Below are 13,909 nucleotides of genomic sequence, written 5' to 3'. Positions count from 1 at the left end.
GAGAAATTGAAATGTCACAGAAAGAAAGTTCCTTAATTTCATCAGCACTCCTGACTGACAAGTATCATTAAGGATAAAATTATCTGGATAATTATCCTGTCCAGAGGAGATTGATATCCTTGTGTGAGGGCGAGGAGGGTCCACTAAATGGAACTCTGGTTACATCGCCGTCCCACCCTCTGTAAAGGAGCGTTGCTGGGTCCCTGGGACAAATGTGAGACTCATTATTGACATTCAACAGTATTCCTGTTCTCCCTTTTCCTCCTTTCCCGAACCTTAATCAAGTGATGTAGTGAAGAAACAAGGAGCGGTAGATAAAAACGTTGGGAATGGTAATGATGCCAAGTAATGATTTCCCTGGAGGAAATCTGATCTATTGCCACAGGGAAACTGGGGAGAAGAAAGGCCTGTGGGGTGGGGGGGGAGGGGGGGGACACCACATCAGCATTTCAGGCGCACCTATGCCAGTGGAGATGGAGCAGAAACCAAATAAAGGAGGAAAGATTTTTTAGCACCCTCACGTGTGGCTTAATCTCACTTTCCTCCACGCTCTCTTTCTGACTTTCACCATTCTCTTCATTCTCCTCGAGGCAGGTAGAATGAATAACGACATTTGCTCGGGGATCGTGGAGGTCTGGTGCAAAGTGGAGCCAAACGGCTGACCGGTAGGATTCGACAATGCTCAAAACTCAATAGATGCAAGATGAACAATGAATTACATGCAGCTTGCCAAGAGGACAGAGACAAAGAGGACCTGTCCAAGGTGGTGGAAAGTCCAGTTATAGGAACAAGCCCCCGGTCTGAGCAGATTATTCTCCCACGATGGACTTTCAATCAAAATCTACCTCAATCTTTAATATTTAATTGAGGCACTTGCCAATAGGGCAGCATGGCGGCGCTGTTAGCACAGAACACACCTGATACTTTCCTCCCCCCGTTCCAGCCTGCCTGCACACGGTTCTTCACCTCCTTTACACATTCTCTCCATCACTCTGCACTGATAGGTACCTGAAGTCCTCTACCTTCTTTACGTCTATTCCTTGTAGCTTCACTGTTCCCTCTGGGACCTTCTCATGTACACACCTGTACTCTGTTTTACTGCTGCTCACCTTCATCCCTCTCTTTTCTAGAGCTGACCTCCACTTATCTAGATTCTCCTCTAGCTGCTCCCTGCTGGCACGGCAGAACACAATGTCATCTGCAAACGTCATATTAAGATGATGTTTTTACACTTTTACACTTTTACACTGCAAACACAGAACGAGATTCCATTTTCTTTTCTTTTTATTCATGAGGAGCAAAAACGAAGAATGAGCTGGACAAGCTTGAATAACATTTCCCTGCTTTGCTGTCATTTCTAGATCCCAGCTTCTAGAACGCAACGCCTCGCATTGCAGCATCAGGTAATCTCCATTGTGTCTGTTTGCTTCCTTGAAATCTGATATTTCAGGGAGCCATAATGCAGAGAAGCAGACTGTCATTCTCCCTCCCGTGATAATTGATGGATTTAATTAAATAGTTTTTTTATTATTACTATTGAGTGTCTTGAAGAGTTGAAAAATCTTGTTAGAAGCATGATCCATAAGCACTTTGACAAAATTATTGAATGTGAGATGGGTGTAATGGACAGCCTGCTGGACTGTCAGAATAGTCCATTGGTGGGGTTGCATTCATTGTGAGGAAGAGGAGTGACCAGGAATTTTCTGTGCTCCTATTTATCAAACAACACTACGCCTTATGTCTCTGTGGCGCAATTGGTTAGCGCGCTCGGCTGTTGACCGAGAGGTTGGTGGTTCAAGCCCACCCAGGGACGGTGTATTATCTTGCACGAGTGTTTCTTCCCTTCGTGGAAGTCTTGGAGTGTCGGAGAAAGAGTTCCTTTACAGCTTAATGATTGTGAGTGGCTACGAAGTTTCAGAATTTTTTCATTTGTATGAGACACTAATCAAAGGGGCAGCAGGTTTGTTTTTCTGAACGAGACAAAGTCTTTGAGAGAAAAACTTGAAAAATGGGGACTTGACAGATCTTTGACAAAGATGGTGAAAGCTCAGAGGATCCTGTTATTCTTGTACAGACTGTCCTTCATTCACAACAGAGTGATCCTAATCAAAATGACTTCAATCACATGAACTAAAATGTATTTGTCATAAAAAAGGGACTCAGATTCGGCTGAATTCCCGTCCTTTTCAAGAGTTCACAATAACTCTTGAAGAGTTCGCGAGAACTTCCTTTCTCAAGATGATTGAAGTCATGGCATTGTGGCTTAGCTGGTGAAAGCACCTGTCTTGTAAACAGGAGATCCTGGGTTCAAATCCCAGCGGTGCCTCTTTCCATCTATTTATGATATTTGTTGAAATCAACGTGGACTCATATGCATCAAGTACAAACCTTTTATTCAGTGAAATAAATGAATCATTTGATGAATTGCATTTCTTTTCAAATGTTCACAAGAAAATTGTTGTAGTCCTCAGCAACTGAGGTGCTGTGGCTTAGCTGGTCAAAGTGCTTGTCTAGTAAACAAGAGAGATCAATGAGGCTTCAAGGAAATGTCGACGAACACGAAGATATGAAAATGGATACTCTTAGCTATCATTGCTGGAGGCCATATTTGTCCCCATCATAGACACCTTGAGACAGAATGAGTGTCTTGAAGAGTTGAAAAATCTTGTAAGAAGCATGATCCATAAGCACTTTGACAAAATTATTGAATGTGAGATGGGTGTAATGGACAGCCTGCTGGACTGTCAGAATAGTCCATTGGTGGGGTTGCATTCATTGTGAGGAAGAGGAGTGACCAGCAAGTTTCTGTGCTCCTATTTATCAAACAACACTACGCCTTATGTCTCTGTGGCGCAATTGGTTAGCGCGCTCGGCTGTTAACCGAGAGGTTGGTGGTTCAAGCCCACCCGGGGACGGTGTGTTATCTTGCACAAGTGTTTCTTCCCTTTGTGGAAGTCTTGGAGTGTCGGAGAAAGAGTTCCTTTACGGCTTAATGATTGTGAGTGACTACAACGTTTCAGCATTTTTTCATTTGTATGAGACACTAATCAAAGGGGCAGCAGGTTTCTTTGTCTGAGGCAGTGTTTTCCGGCAAAGATGTATGTATCAGGATGGTCGACTAATTCATGTGGGCATGTTTGAAGTAAAGGTCAATTCTTTTGAACTAATTTTATTTTCTGAGTCTTTGAAAGAAAAACTTGAAAAATGGGGACTTGACAGATCTTTGACGAAGATGGTGAAAGCTCAGAGGATCCTGTTATTCTTGTACAGACTGTCCTTCATTCACAACAGAGTGATCCTAATCAAAATGACTTCAATCACATGAACTAAAATGTCTGTCATAAAAAAGGGACTCAGATTAGGCTGAATTCCAGTCCTTTTCAAGAATTCATGAGAACTTTCTTCTTCAAGACGATTGAAGTCGTGGCGTTGTGGCTTAGCTGGTGAAAGCACCAGTCTCGTAAACAGGGGATCCTGGGTTCAAATCCCAGCAGTGCCTTTGTCCATCTACTTATGATATTCGTTGAAATCAACGTGGACTCATATGCATCAAGTACAAACCTTTTATTCAGTGAAATAAATGAATCATTTGATGAATTGCATTTCTTTTCAAATGTTCACAAGAAAATTGTTGTAAGCTTCAGCAACCAAGGTGCTGTGGCTTAGCTGGTCAAAGTGCTTGTCTAGTAAGCAAGAGGTCCTGGGTTCGAATCCCAGCAGTGCCTGACCTTTTGGTTTCATGTCATGCTGGAGAGAAGGACGAAAACTGCAATCAATGAGGCTTCAAGGAAATGTCAACGAACACGAAGGTATGAAAATGGATACTCTTAGCTATCATTGCTGGAGGCCATATTTGTCCCCATCATAGACACCTTGAGACAGAATGAGTGTCTTGAAGAGTTGAAAAATCTTGTTAGAAGCATGATCCATAAGCACTTTGACAAAATTATTGAATGTGAGATGGGTGTAATGGACAGCCTGCTGGACTGTCAGAATAGTCCATTGGTGGGGTTGCATTCATTGTGAGGAAGAGGAGTGACCAGCAAGTTTCTGCGCTCCTATTTATCAAACAACACGACACCTTATGTCTCTGTGGCGCCGTTAACCGAGAGGTTGGTGGTTCAAGCCCACCCAGAGACGGTGTGTTATCTTGCACAAGTGTTTCTTCCCTTCGTGGAAGTGTCGGAGAAAGAGTTCCTTTACAACTTAATGATTGTGAGTGACTACAACGTTTCAGCATTTTTTCATTTGTATGAGACACTAATCAAAGGGGCAGCAGGTTTCTTTGTCTGAGGGAGTGTTTTCCGGCAAAAATGTATGTATCAGGATGGTCGACTGATTCATGTGGGCATGTTTGAAGTAAAGGTCAATTCTTTTGAACTAATTTTATTTTCTGAGTCTTTGAAAGAAAAACTTGAAAAATGGGGACTTGACAGATCTTTGACGAAGATGGTGAAAGCTCAGAGGATCCTGTTATTCTTGTACAGACTGTCCTTCATTCACAACAGAGTGATCCTAATCAAAATGACTTCAATCACATGAACTAAAATGTCTGTCATAAAAAAGGGACTCAGATTCGGCTGAATTTCTGTCCTTTTCAAGAATTCATGAGAACTTTCTTCCTCAAAGCTGCAGAAGTCATGGCATTGTGGCTTAGCTGGTGAAAGCACCTGTCTTGTAAACAGGAGATCCTGGGTTCAAATCCCAGCAGTGCCTCTTCCCATCTATTTATGATATTCGTTGAAATCAACGTGGACTCATATGCATCAAGTACAACCCTTTTATTCAGTGAAATAAATGAATCATTTGAAGAATTGCTTTGCTTTTCAAATGTTCACAAGAAAATTGTTGTAATCTCCAGCAACTGAGGTGCTGTGGCTTAGCTGGTCAAAGTGCTTGTCTAGTAAGCGAGAGATCCTGGGTTCAAATCCCAGCAGTGCCTGGACTTTTGGTTTTATGTCATGCTGGAGAGAAGGACGAAAACTGCAATCAATGAGGCTTCAAGTAAATGTCGATGAACACGAAGATATGAAAATGGATACTCTTAGCTATCATTGCTGGAGGCCATATTTGTCCCCATCATAGACACCTTGAGACAGAATGAGTGTCTTGAATAGTTGAAAAATCTTGTAAGAAGCATGATCCATAAGCACTTTGACAAAATTACAATTGGGTCTGTTTGTCTGTTTGTTTTTTCTGTTTGTCTGTCCACGCGCATAACTCAAAAACTAGTAACCCAATCGACTTGAAATTGGTTCTGTCCGTGGCTCGGTCCTCCCCGAGAATGGCGTTGATCCGGATCTGGATCCAGATTCTCGAATTTTTTAAAGGATTCTTTAACATTGCGAGTTGTAAACAAGAGACAATCTCTGATTGTCTCTTGTTTACAACTTATTTTCACTTACTAGGAATTCCCAGTTAGCTCCCTAATCGGGAGCTAACGTCCGATTCCGATCGAGTCCGCGACCTCGTGATCGGGCCCGATTTCCGGTCACAAGAAGTACTGTAGTTCCATTGAGGCCAGTTCAATCTCATCCAACCACGGCAGTTTCAGATAACAGCATGTGCTTGCTATTGTCGAGCAGCCTGGGAGATCACATGTAGATAAAACCAAAGGAGAGAGCGTAGCGATATCCCTGCTGCAGGGCAGAGCTCACTACTGGAAGCACGGGAAGCATTAGCGGAAAACGAGCGCACCAGCCGCTAACGCAGCCAGAAGAGCTAGCAGAAGTGCTGTCATACACGTCGCATCGGGACTGATCTACACTGATTTAGAGCGCCTCGGTCTGGACCGCATTTGGTGCCGGTCCAGATCCAACCCACGGTCCTTCGCCTTGTCGCTCCTCTCCCCATTGGCACTGATTCTAATGAGCCTTTTCTTCTTGTCAGGTTAAACACCCAATCAATAATGAATAATTAAATCCTGGCCATGGAAATGCTTTCGTGTGTGTGTGTGTGTGTGTGTGTGTGTGTGTGTGAATGATGGTAGTTTATCTGCACCTCTGTATTGCCACGTCTGCCCCGACAGACCATTTCTCCATCTGAGGGAAACGACGAATGAGACGCAGCGATCGAGTCTCTCCGTTGCTCGAGCTCATCTAACACTGTTTGACAAGCATAAATTATGTTAATAGGATTTAATAAAAAAAACACTTTATTCCAAAGGTCTCAGCCCTTTGAAGTGTCAGGATGATCTATTGTGCTATACCTGGAGAGACTCACCAAGCTTAAGTTAGAACACTAAAATATTAAAACGAGAAATTGTGATCCCTCATGAGCAATGGAAAGCGCACGATGAAAAATGGAGGATGCACAACTGTGCAAGAAAGCTCCACTTGGGAGAGCCCAAGTGGAGCTTTCTCCGTTTATTCATCGATTCATACGGCTCTTTATAATGAAGAAAGTACTTAACATATTTTAATTAAAATACTTTTCACTCTGTAATTTGAAAGCACACAGTTTGTTATCTATAAACACCAAATGTAATTAAGCAGGAAATTGAGTTTTTGTGTTATGCTTGGTGATTATTAGTAATGATGGTCTGTCGGAGGTGGAATTTGGAACAAAAAACTGTTTCTGTGTGCTACACACACACACACACACACACACACACTTTGTTTGGGACGTCCTGTTACTGGACACAGACGGCGAGAGGCCAGCGCTCAGGACAAGTTCATGCACCTACTGAAATGGGGTGATTGAACTTTAAAGGAAACGAGGACATTGGACCAAAATGATGGACATTGAACCAAAGAGACACTTTTGTACTCGGGAGCATTCAGGAATAAATATGTGAAACCCACATTGTGCTCTTGTGCTTTCTTCAGGGCATCGGATCCCCTTCATTACGGTGGTTCTCGCCGTGGAACCCGGAGCAGCAACAGCCGGCTGGCGTACAGGATTAGCTGCTCCTGCATCAACGTCTGAGACATTGTACAGCCTGACTGTCCTGATCATTCTGAAGGTAGTTTGGACCCCCCCCCCCCCTTAAGACTCTGGTACAGCTCTAAGATCAGTGTTGTCTGAGCTCCTGAACCTGTAGAATCTCACTCCCGTTCATGTGCAGAGACGATCTGTGGAGTCTGAACACTTGTCACCATGGTTACACGCCATTGCTGAGCTCTGCAAGCTAATATACCGTACTTCCTCCTGATTCGGATTCAACATATTTCAGTCCTGGACCAACTCCCCCACCCTGTTAGCGTGCCACCGGGGAGTGAACTCTCTTGCACCGCGCTTGCTGTGACAGCAGTTGGTATTTCAGTGGAGCCTAATATATATATATATACTAGAAAATGACAATCAGAGATTGCAGACCCCGCCTCCAAAAGACTATTGGATCTTGTGAGACAGTAAACAGGGCTTCCGGATCAGAGGGGCCAAACCTGCTCTAGCTTGCTGCTCCGGAACGTACTACAAGCCATCTTCTGGACTCTTTTTCCCATCATGCCATTTGTGTCCCTCCCTCTTAAAGTGGCAGTTTACAGCACAGGCACAATTCCAGATGTAAAAATAATTCTAGAATCTGGATCCAGATCCGGATCAATGCTATTCTCGGGGAGGACCGAGCCACGGACAGAACCTTGCTTGTGTAAAAATTTCAAGTCGATTGGGTTACTAGTTTTTGAGTTATGCGCTCGGACAGACAAACAAACAAACAAGCAAACAAACAGACAAACAAACGCACCCAATTGCAATACCCTCGCCTCCTCTTCGGCGAGGGTAATTAGTGTTGCGTGCTTATCCCGTGAAATAATACTAATTCATTTCATGACTTGAGTATTTTATTAGCATTGTTATGAAAGGACACGGTTGCATTAGCAGCTGTTCGTGGATCCTGAAGGAAGGCGGTCAGACTGTGATGATTGTGACATTGGGTCCGGGATTACAGGGTGAGGACTGTGCTCAGGACCTGGTACGCCATGGAGGCGGTGGTGAACAGGCCCACCATCCAGGACAGACCTCTGCAGGGCTGGGGCAGCGCACACACGTAGGCCACGGTGTGGAAGAGCCTCGACCCGGCAAACACACGGAAGTGAAGCACAGCGGCCGAAAGCTCCGGTCCAGTCAGAGAGTAGAACAAGCCAATCAGCACGAAGGGAATGACGTTCTCCAGGTCGTTCTGGTGACACCTGATGATTGACAGCACAGAACACGCAAACATGACTTCACAACGCACACCGTCTGACGTGTAACGTGCAACACATTCACAACATATAAAAGAAAACGCTCTTATCATCAATCAGCATCGGTTCTCAGGGCATCGGGGATTTAGTCGTCTCACCTCCGAACTCGCTCGACGTTGGAATCAGCTCTCAGAAGCTTCTTCCTCTCCTCTGCAGGCTTTCTGGCCACGTCTTCCTCATTCATGAAAGCCTAAATGAGAAACATGCAGAAGCGTGCGTGTCATAGCAGAATGAAGATGAATAAGCTTCATCCTGAGTTGCTTGGTGGAGGTCTGCGCTCTCAGCGTGCTTGTACAAGGGGGGGGGGGGGGGGGTCGTTGTTACGTACCCCTCGGGTCAGGCGGTAGTAAACAGTCAACAGTGCCATCAGCATCATCTTCAGGATGACGATCATGGCGTAGGTTGTGAACGCCTTGAAGAGCTCATCTTCCATCAGCTTTCCTTCCATCACTCCCAGTTTATCGCTGGAAGACGAGGAAGTAACAAATACGAGTTCGTTCGGGAATGACGTGGCACATAAGAGATCGATTTAAAACTGGCTTATCGCTGCCTGCAGCATTGTCCCACCTACAACAGCATCTGATTGGTCACACGTAGAGCCATGCCTGACAGCCAATCAGCAGTTAGAGCTGTGCACGGACAGTGCTCAGAGGGTGCAAAGGTTTAATGAGTGGAGAAACTGGAGAGCATGAATGTGTTTCGATGGGAAGTTAAAGCAGGACGAAAGTTGTAGTAACCGTCCCGGCCCTGTAATGGTAGAGCTACTGCATATATTTGTACTTTTACTGCTAAATGAATATCGGCTCCAAATATCTTCGATCAGCTTCCTGGACTACTAACTATCAGTATTGTGGAAAAAAACTAGACACTTGGCTACGACTCCTCATTGTTAACGCGTGGAGACGGAACACTTCACCAAACGAGCATGTCAAACAGGAACTTCCTGCTGACAGGAAATCAAAGCGCATGAGGCGCTGCCAACAGCATCCAACGGGATCCAACGGGATCCAGCAGCACCTTTCACTTTGTTCAACTGCCTGCACTATTGTCAAACAGTGAAATATGACCAAGCACAACGACGACGCCAGAACTACTTACATTGTTGGAGCGCAGCTCTGAACCCGTGGGTCGCTCTAGAAGTGTGAACGTGTTGCACAATCACATCACCTTTAACACAGAAAGTCAGGAGGAGGAACCGCAGAACATGTTTGTCCACTCCCTTCACCTGCGCGGGAGTTTCTCCAGGTGCTTTCTGTGATCGCATTACGGAACCAAGGCCTGCATGAAGACTCGCTTCATAATGTTACTTCTATCGTAAACATCCAAACCTTATTTTGGTAACTTATCAGGATGTTGAGATATCATCAAGAAGGTGGGCTCTGGTTCGGCGTTAGACTGGAGAGAGAGTCCAGCACGATGCCAGCGTTGAGCAGATCCAGATAAGGAGCGGGTAAACGGCGGTTTCAACAGGACAGAACTTTGTCCCCTTGCTTCGCCGGTCCCCGTCGAGTTGGGAAACTATGATGCAATACAAAAGTAAAGTTCCTCTTGTCCGAGCCTTCTTTGAAATGTTGCAGGCATCACATTCTGAATGCGGATAGAATTGAAACTATAACATCAAAACTGCACCAAAAATCAAAGTAAAACACAGGTCCCGACGACGGCCCGGCATTTTACAGATGAGCGGGCAGATTTAGTTCTTTGGGATTTACTCCCAGAACAGAGGATTACTGCGCTCAAGGACCGGCTATGGTGGTTTTTCACAGCGTCCCATAGGTGGACATTATCTATTGGATTGGAAATTGGATTTCAGTTCAGGGTTCAGGGGCCCAGTAAGCAGCACGAGTGCCGACGATGTTCAGGTCTGTGCTTGCTTTGACAACATTTGGATGGATGGAGGGATGATTGTCTTGTAAGAATTCACACAGCTGACTGGCAACTGCCTTCTCTAAAATCTTAGACAGAAACCAAAGGTTTGAAAGTGGCCTATAGTTAGCTAACATCGGGATCCATTGTTGGTTTTTTGAGAAGCGGTTTAATGACTGCCGTTTTAAAAGACTGGGGCACATAGCCTGTAAGTAAGGATAGATTAATTGTATTTAGCAAAGCAATTCTAATCAGGAAGAATGCTTCTGGAGTTGGGATTTTTCATCCCGGGCACTCAGGGAATATTTGCTCCATCAGTGATTCAGTGATCTGAACACGTGATCTGAACACCTGGCCACCATTATGCAACACTATCAGCATCAGGGTTCTGACTCCAGAGCAGCTGAGCCTTAAGAACACACACACACACACGTGCTCGCAATTAGGGAGACTCTCTCGTGCCACACTTTTAATTTGACTTGGTTGTAATCTCCATCTCCTCTAAATGCTTTCATCTGTTAAAGGACTTTCAGCTTGAACCCAATCAAAGAGTTTCTCACTGTGGATCAGGGAATTCAATTAGTTTAATTGGCCTGGATTTTATGTTCTGCAATATGTTGTAAGTGTTGGTTTCCACAAACTGAACACTGCATTTAGGAGCACCTCAGTAATTAGAGCAATAACTGCAAACCAAATGTTTTAGTTCGACATTCCAGATTATTCCAAATTGAAATCAAGGTCATTATTTGAAGCAATCCAGAAGGAGAGAGCCGCTTCCACAACTTTCAGGCCGAAGAGGACTTTTCACAAAGCGGCAAAGACAACAAGCCGAGGGAGTGAATGCGCTTCAGGTGAATCGCACGTCACAGATGTGACATGCTCGGGCGTCGCGTGTCTTCGGCTGCTGAACCGGTTTCTGCGGCAACCACAGCGACTTGGGATTGGACCTCCCTCCAGGCACGGGTCCTTCACCAACAGCAGTAAAACTATGAGGGTACAAATATTACATTGTGCAAAATAATTTTTACAATTACAGTATTTACAGGTGTCGTCCTAAAAATAAATCTCTCATGCTAAATAACACTTAAAGGGAATTGTTGTACCAGGGTAGGCAAAATGAACGTCCTTTATGTTTCATTTGATTTACGGCGTTGACCGCGTTCCAGCAGCGGAGCGTTGCCGAAAGTATAATCATGAAAAACACAACCACTAAAACTGTACAGGAGTATGCTGTAAATACAGGAGTATTCTGTAAGTACAGGAGTATGCTGTAAATACAGGAGTATTCTGTAAGTACAGGAGTATGCTGTAAGTACAATAGTATGCTGTAAGTCGAGGAGTATACTGTTAGTAGAGGGGTATGCTGTGATTACAGGAGTATGCTATTAGTACAGGATTATACTGTAATTACAGATGTATTCTGTAAGTACAGGAGTATGCTGTAAGTACAGGAGTGTGCTGTAAGTACCTTCCCTTAGGGGTAGCACATTCTCATAGCGTCCTAGCACCTGTGTAATGTTTGCCACGCCTCTACAGTTCAAGGAGACTTGGATATTTTAATGTGAATGTAAAAACTGCTGACACTAATTTATATGAACTTGACATTTATAAAACACAGGTTGACGGTCCAGCATGCCGGACGAGGACCTGGGACACGCGTTAACGTGTTTGCATGTAGAACGTGTGACACACCTAGGGGTCGAAATCAACGTAGAATTAGTGAAAGCCGATTGTTCTATTCATTTGAGTTTGTAACCAGGTCTGTAGTAAGTTGCCACGGCGACCGAGCCAAATTAGAAGGCGGCCACCTTTGTGACCGACAACTTTGGCCTTAAATTGAACATACCTCAGGTAGTCCTGCGCCGTAGTACAACCTCTGGAGAGACAGATTACACTGTTCACGGCAACGTACAGGACTTCCTGTCTCCCACGCCGTAGTACAACCTCTGGAGAGACAGATTACACTGTTCACGGCAACGTACAGGACTTCCTGTCTCCCGCGCCGTAGTACAACCTCTGGAGAGACAGATCACACTGTTCACGGCAACGTACAGGACTTCCTGTGTCCCATTTTGCAAACACAAGCGATTGTCCACAGGCGTAATGTCTGGTCCAAAACATTAGGAGCTGCTTTATTCTTTTGGGCACTTGGGGCAGAAGTACAGGCTGGAAATACAACGTGTATCATGAAAGCGACATACCGGAAGTAAAGATGTTGCTTTACTGATGACAAACAAATATAATCATATATCACCAGACACAGAACAAAACCTGTTAGACAATGTCGATCTAGGGTTTGGAGGCGTGACGAGTCTCGTGTGACCAGTTTTGGTAGATTAAGATTATGTGGATTAAGATTATGTCTACCATGTGGACCAGACTAAGCCTGGCCCACACCTTAAAAGGGACCCACATGCGCAGTAATTCACACTCTTTAGTTAAAATTCTCTTTTTTTCAGTGTGATTTTATACAGTAACAGTAGAAAGATATTTTCTCCAATGCACATTGACATTCAAGTCCAAGTCGTCGAACAGGCCGTCAGGTGGGAAAGTTTCCTGTCCTTGTCAGACCAGATGAAACCGCAGTCTTTTCTCTCAACATCTGGGAGCAGCTGTTGCAAACCCTTCCGGGGCAGGAGCAGAAAGGGCCGTCATCCGTAAGTCAACAGGAGAGGCATGGACACACTATGCATCATGGAGTCCCCTGGGCTTCAGAGCCTGCCCTGCCACGCTGGTGTCTCTCTGGCTACGCTGTTCTCCCAGGCTGAGCTATGTACACATGGGGGGGGGGGGGTGGGGGGGGTGGGCGGAGCTAAACAGGAGGCTTTCTGCTGGACGATGGCAAGCTCTCCTTCAGACTTGCTCATTCTCCCACTCCTCCTCATCCTCGTTGGCCTATGAGGGTCAGCGGACCTGTGGAGCATAGCCCTCCTTCATCAGTCCCTCCTCGTAGTCCGTCTGACACAGGATCATGTTGTTCTTCAGGAAAAACTTGTCTCCCACGCAGAACCTGCAGAGACAAAGGAACAAGAGACATCAGGGACGGAACCGCAGCAGGACCGCTGCGCTGAGGCTGCCGTTACCGCGCCAACAGTTTACAGTGCAACGACCGTCCATACTCCACCCACCCAGCATCCATCCATCCTCCCATCCATCCAACATCCATCCTCCATTCACCTGGAAAGACAGTCTGGTTCTGATCTCATTCACTCTCTGTCCCAGAATCTCCTCTCCTCCTCTCCTCTGCTCTCACACCTCCCGTTAAGCTCCATTGACTACAATGTTAACAAAAATGTCAAAGTGATCCAGAATCCAGGATCTCTTCTGGATCATCACCTAATGTAATCATCTGTTCCTGGAAACATTGCCAAAATTGAATCCAGATCAGTCTGTAACATTTTGAGTTGTCTTGCTAACAGACAGACAGACAGACTCAGTAGTAAATGTAGGATAGCTTGACGTTTTCTGAGGCTAACTTTACCTGCGTGCACCTTCAGCCACAAACATATCAGTCACCCGCGTTCTTGGTTGCATGAGCAATCACAGCATGGTTTGTAGCTTCTGCTACTGCTGTCAAATTCCCTTGTTGCTTGACTTTCTTCCTTCCATCTTCCTTTACCAAGAGGTGACGGTGACTAATGAGCCTGTAGAGACCTGCACCTGTCCAGAGAAAGAATTGCTTTCTACAGGCACACGGCGAAAAGATGGATTGTGATGCCCAGCAATTTGCCTCAGAGGCTGCTAACGAGAGTATTCATTTTGCTAGCAGTAATTATTATTGGGTTTTATTTTTTGCAGCGTACTCGACACAACTCCAGCTTTTAGAATGCTGACAGTTAATTGGTTGACTTTTTTTT

The 13,909-nt window shown here is 45.0% G+C and overlaps 1 protein-coding gene and 7 non-coding genes across 9 annotated transcripts in view; 7 read left to right on the top strand and 1 right to left on the bottom strand.

Annotated features, from left to right (window-relative positions):
* The first annotated feature begins 1,739 nt into the window (after positions 1-1,739).
* On the top strand, positions 1,740-1,813 carry trnan-guu (transfer RNA asparagine (anticodon GUU)). Its single transcript has one exon. It is a non-coding gene; the product is annotated as a tRNA-Asn (tRNA).
* Positions 1,814-2,252: 439 nt separating this feature from the next.
* trnat-ugu (transfer RNA threonine (anticodon UGU)) lies at positions 2,253-2,326 on the top strand. Its single transcript has one exon. It is a non-coding gene; the product is annotated as a tRNA-Thr (tRNA).
* A 515-nt stretch (positions 2,327-2,841) lies between these two features.
* trnan-guu (transfer RNA asparagine (anticodon GUU)) lies at positions 2,842-2,915 on the top strand. Its single transcript has one exon. It is a non-coding gene; the product is annotated as a tRNA-Asn (tRNA).
* Positions 2,916-3,425: 510 nt separating this feature from the next.
* Positions 3,426-3,499, top strand: trnat-cgu (transfer RNA threonine (anticodon CGU)). The gene has a single exon. It is a non-coding gene; the product is annotated as a tRNA-Thr (tRNA).
* A 152-nt stretch (positions 3,500-3,651) lies between these two features.
* On the top strand, positions 3,652-3,725 carry trnat-agu (transfer RNA threonine (anticodon AGU)). Its single transcript has one exon. It is a non-coding gene; the product is annotated as a tRNA-Thr (tRNA).
* Positions 3,726-4,642: 917 nt separating this feature from the next.
* Positions 4,643-4,716, top strand: trnat-ugu (transfer RNA threonine (anticodon UGU)). The gene has a single exon. It is a non-coding gene; the product is annotated as a tRNA-Thr (tRNA).
* A 152-nt stretch (positions 4,717-4,868) lies between these two features.
* On the top strand, positions 4,869-4,942 carry trnat-agu (transfer RNA threonine (anticodon AGU)). Its single transcript has one exon. It is a non-coding gene; the product is annotated as a tRNA-Thr (tRNA).
* A 2,831-nt stretch (positions 4,943-7,773) lies between these two features.
* LOC137910764 (microsomal glutathione S-transferase 1-like) overlaps positions 7,774-13,909 on the bottom strand; it is a 7,052-nt gene continuing 916 nt past the window's right edge. Inside the window, exons 1-4 of one of the 2 annotated variants that reach the window (XM_068755165.1) lie at positions 9,285-9,348; positions 8,515-8,650; positions 8,285-8,376; positions 7,774-8,132 (exon numbers count right to left, since the gene is read on the bottom strand). In XM_068755165.1, coding sequence (XP_068611266.1) covers positions 7,886-8,132; positions 8,285-8,376; positions 8,515-8,634 — 459 coding nt within the window. In that variant the 5' untranslated portion in view covers positions 8,635-8,650; positions 9,285-9,348 and the 3' untranslated portion in view covers positions 7,774-7,885. Of the gene's footprint in view, positions 8,133-8,284; positions 8,377-8,514; positions 8,651-9,284; positions 9,349-13,909 lie in introns of those variants that run through there. The other variant, XM_068755166.1, reaches the window with a different exon arrangement.

This window comes from Brachionichthys hirsutus, chromosome 22 (assembly GCF_040956055.1).
Source record: "Brachionichthys hirsutus isolate HB-005 chromosome 22, CSIRO-AGI_Bhir_v1, whole genome shotgun sequence".
In the NCBI taxonomy this organism is placed as follows: Eukaryota; Metazoa; Chordata; class Actinopteri; order Lophiiformes; family Brachionichthyidae; genus Brachionichthys; species Brachionichthys hirsutus.
This window is presented reverse-complemented; position numbering and strand designations above follow the sequence as displayed.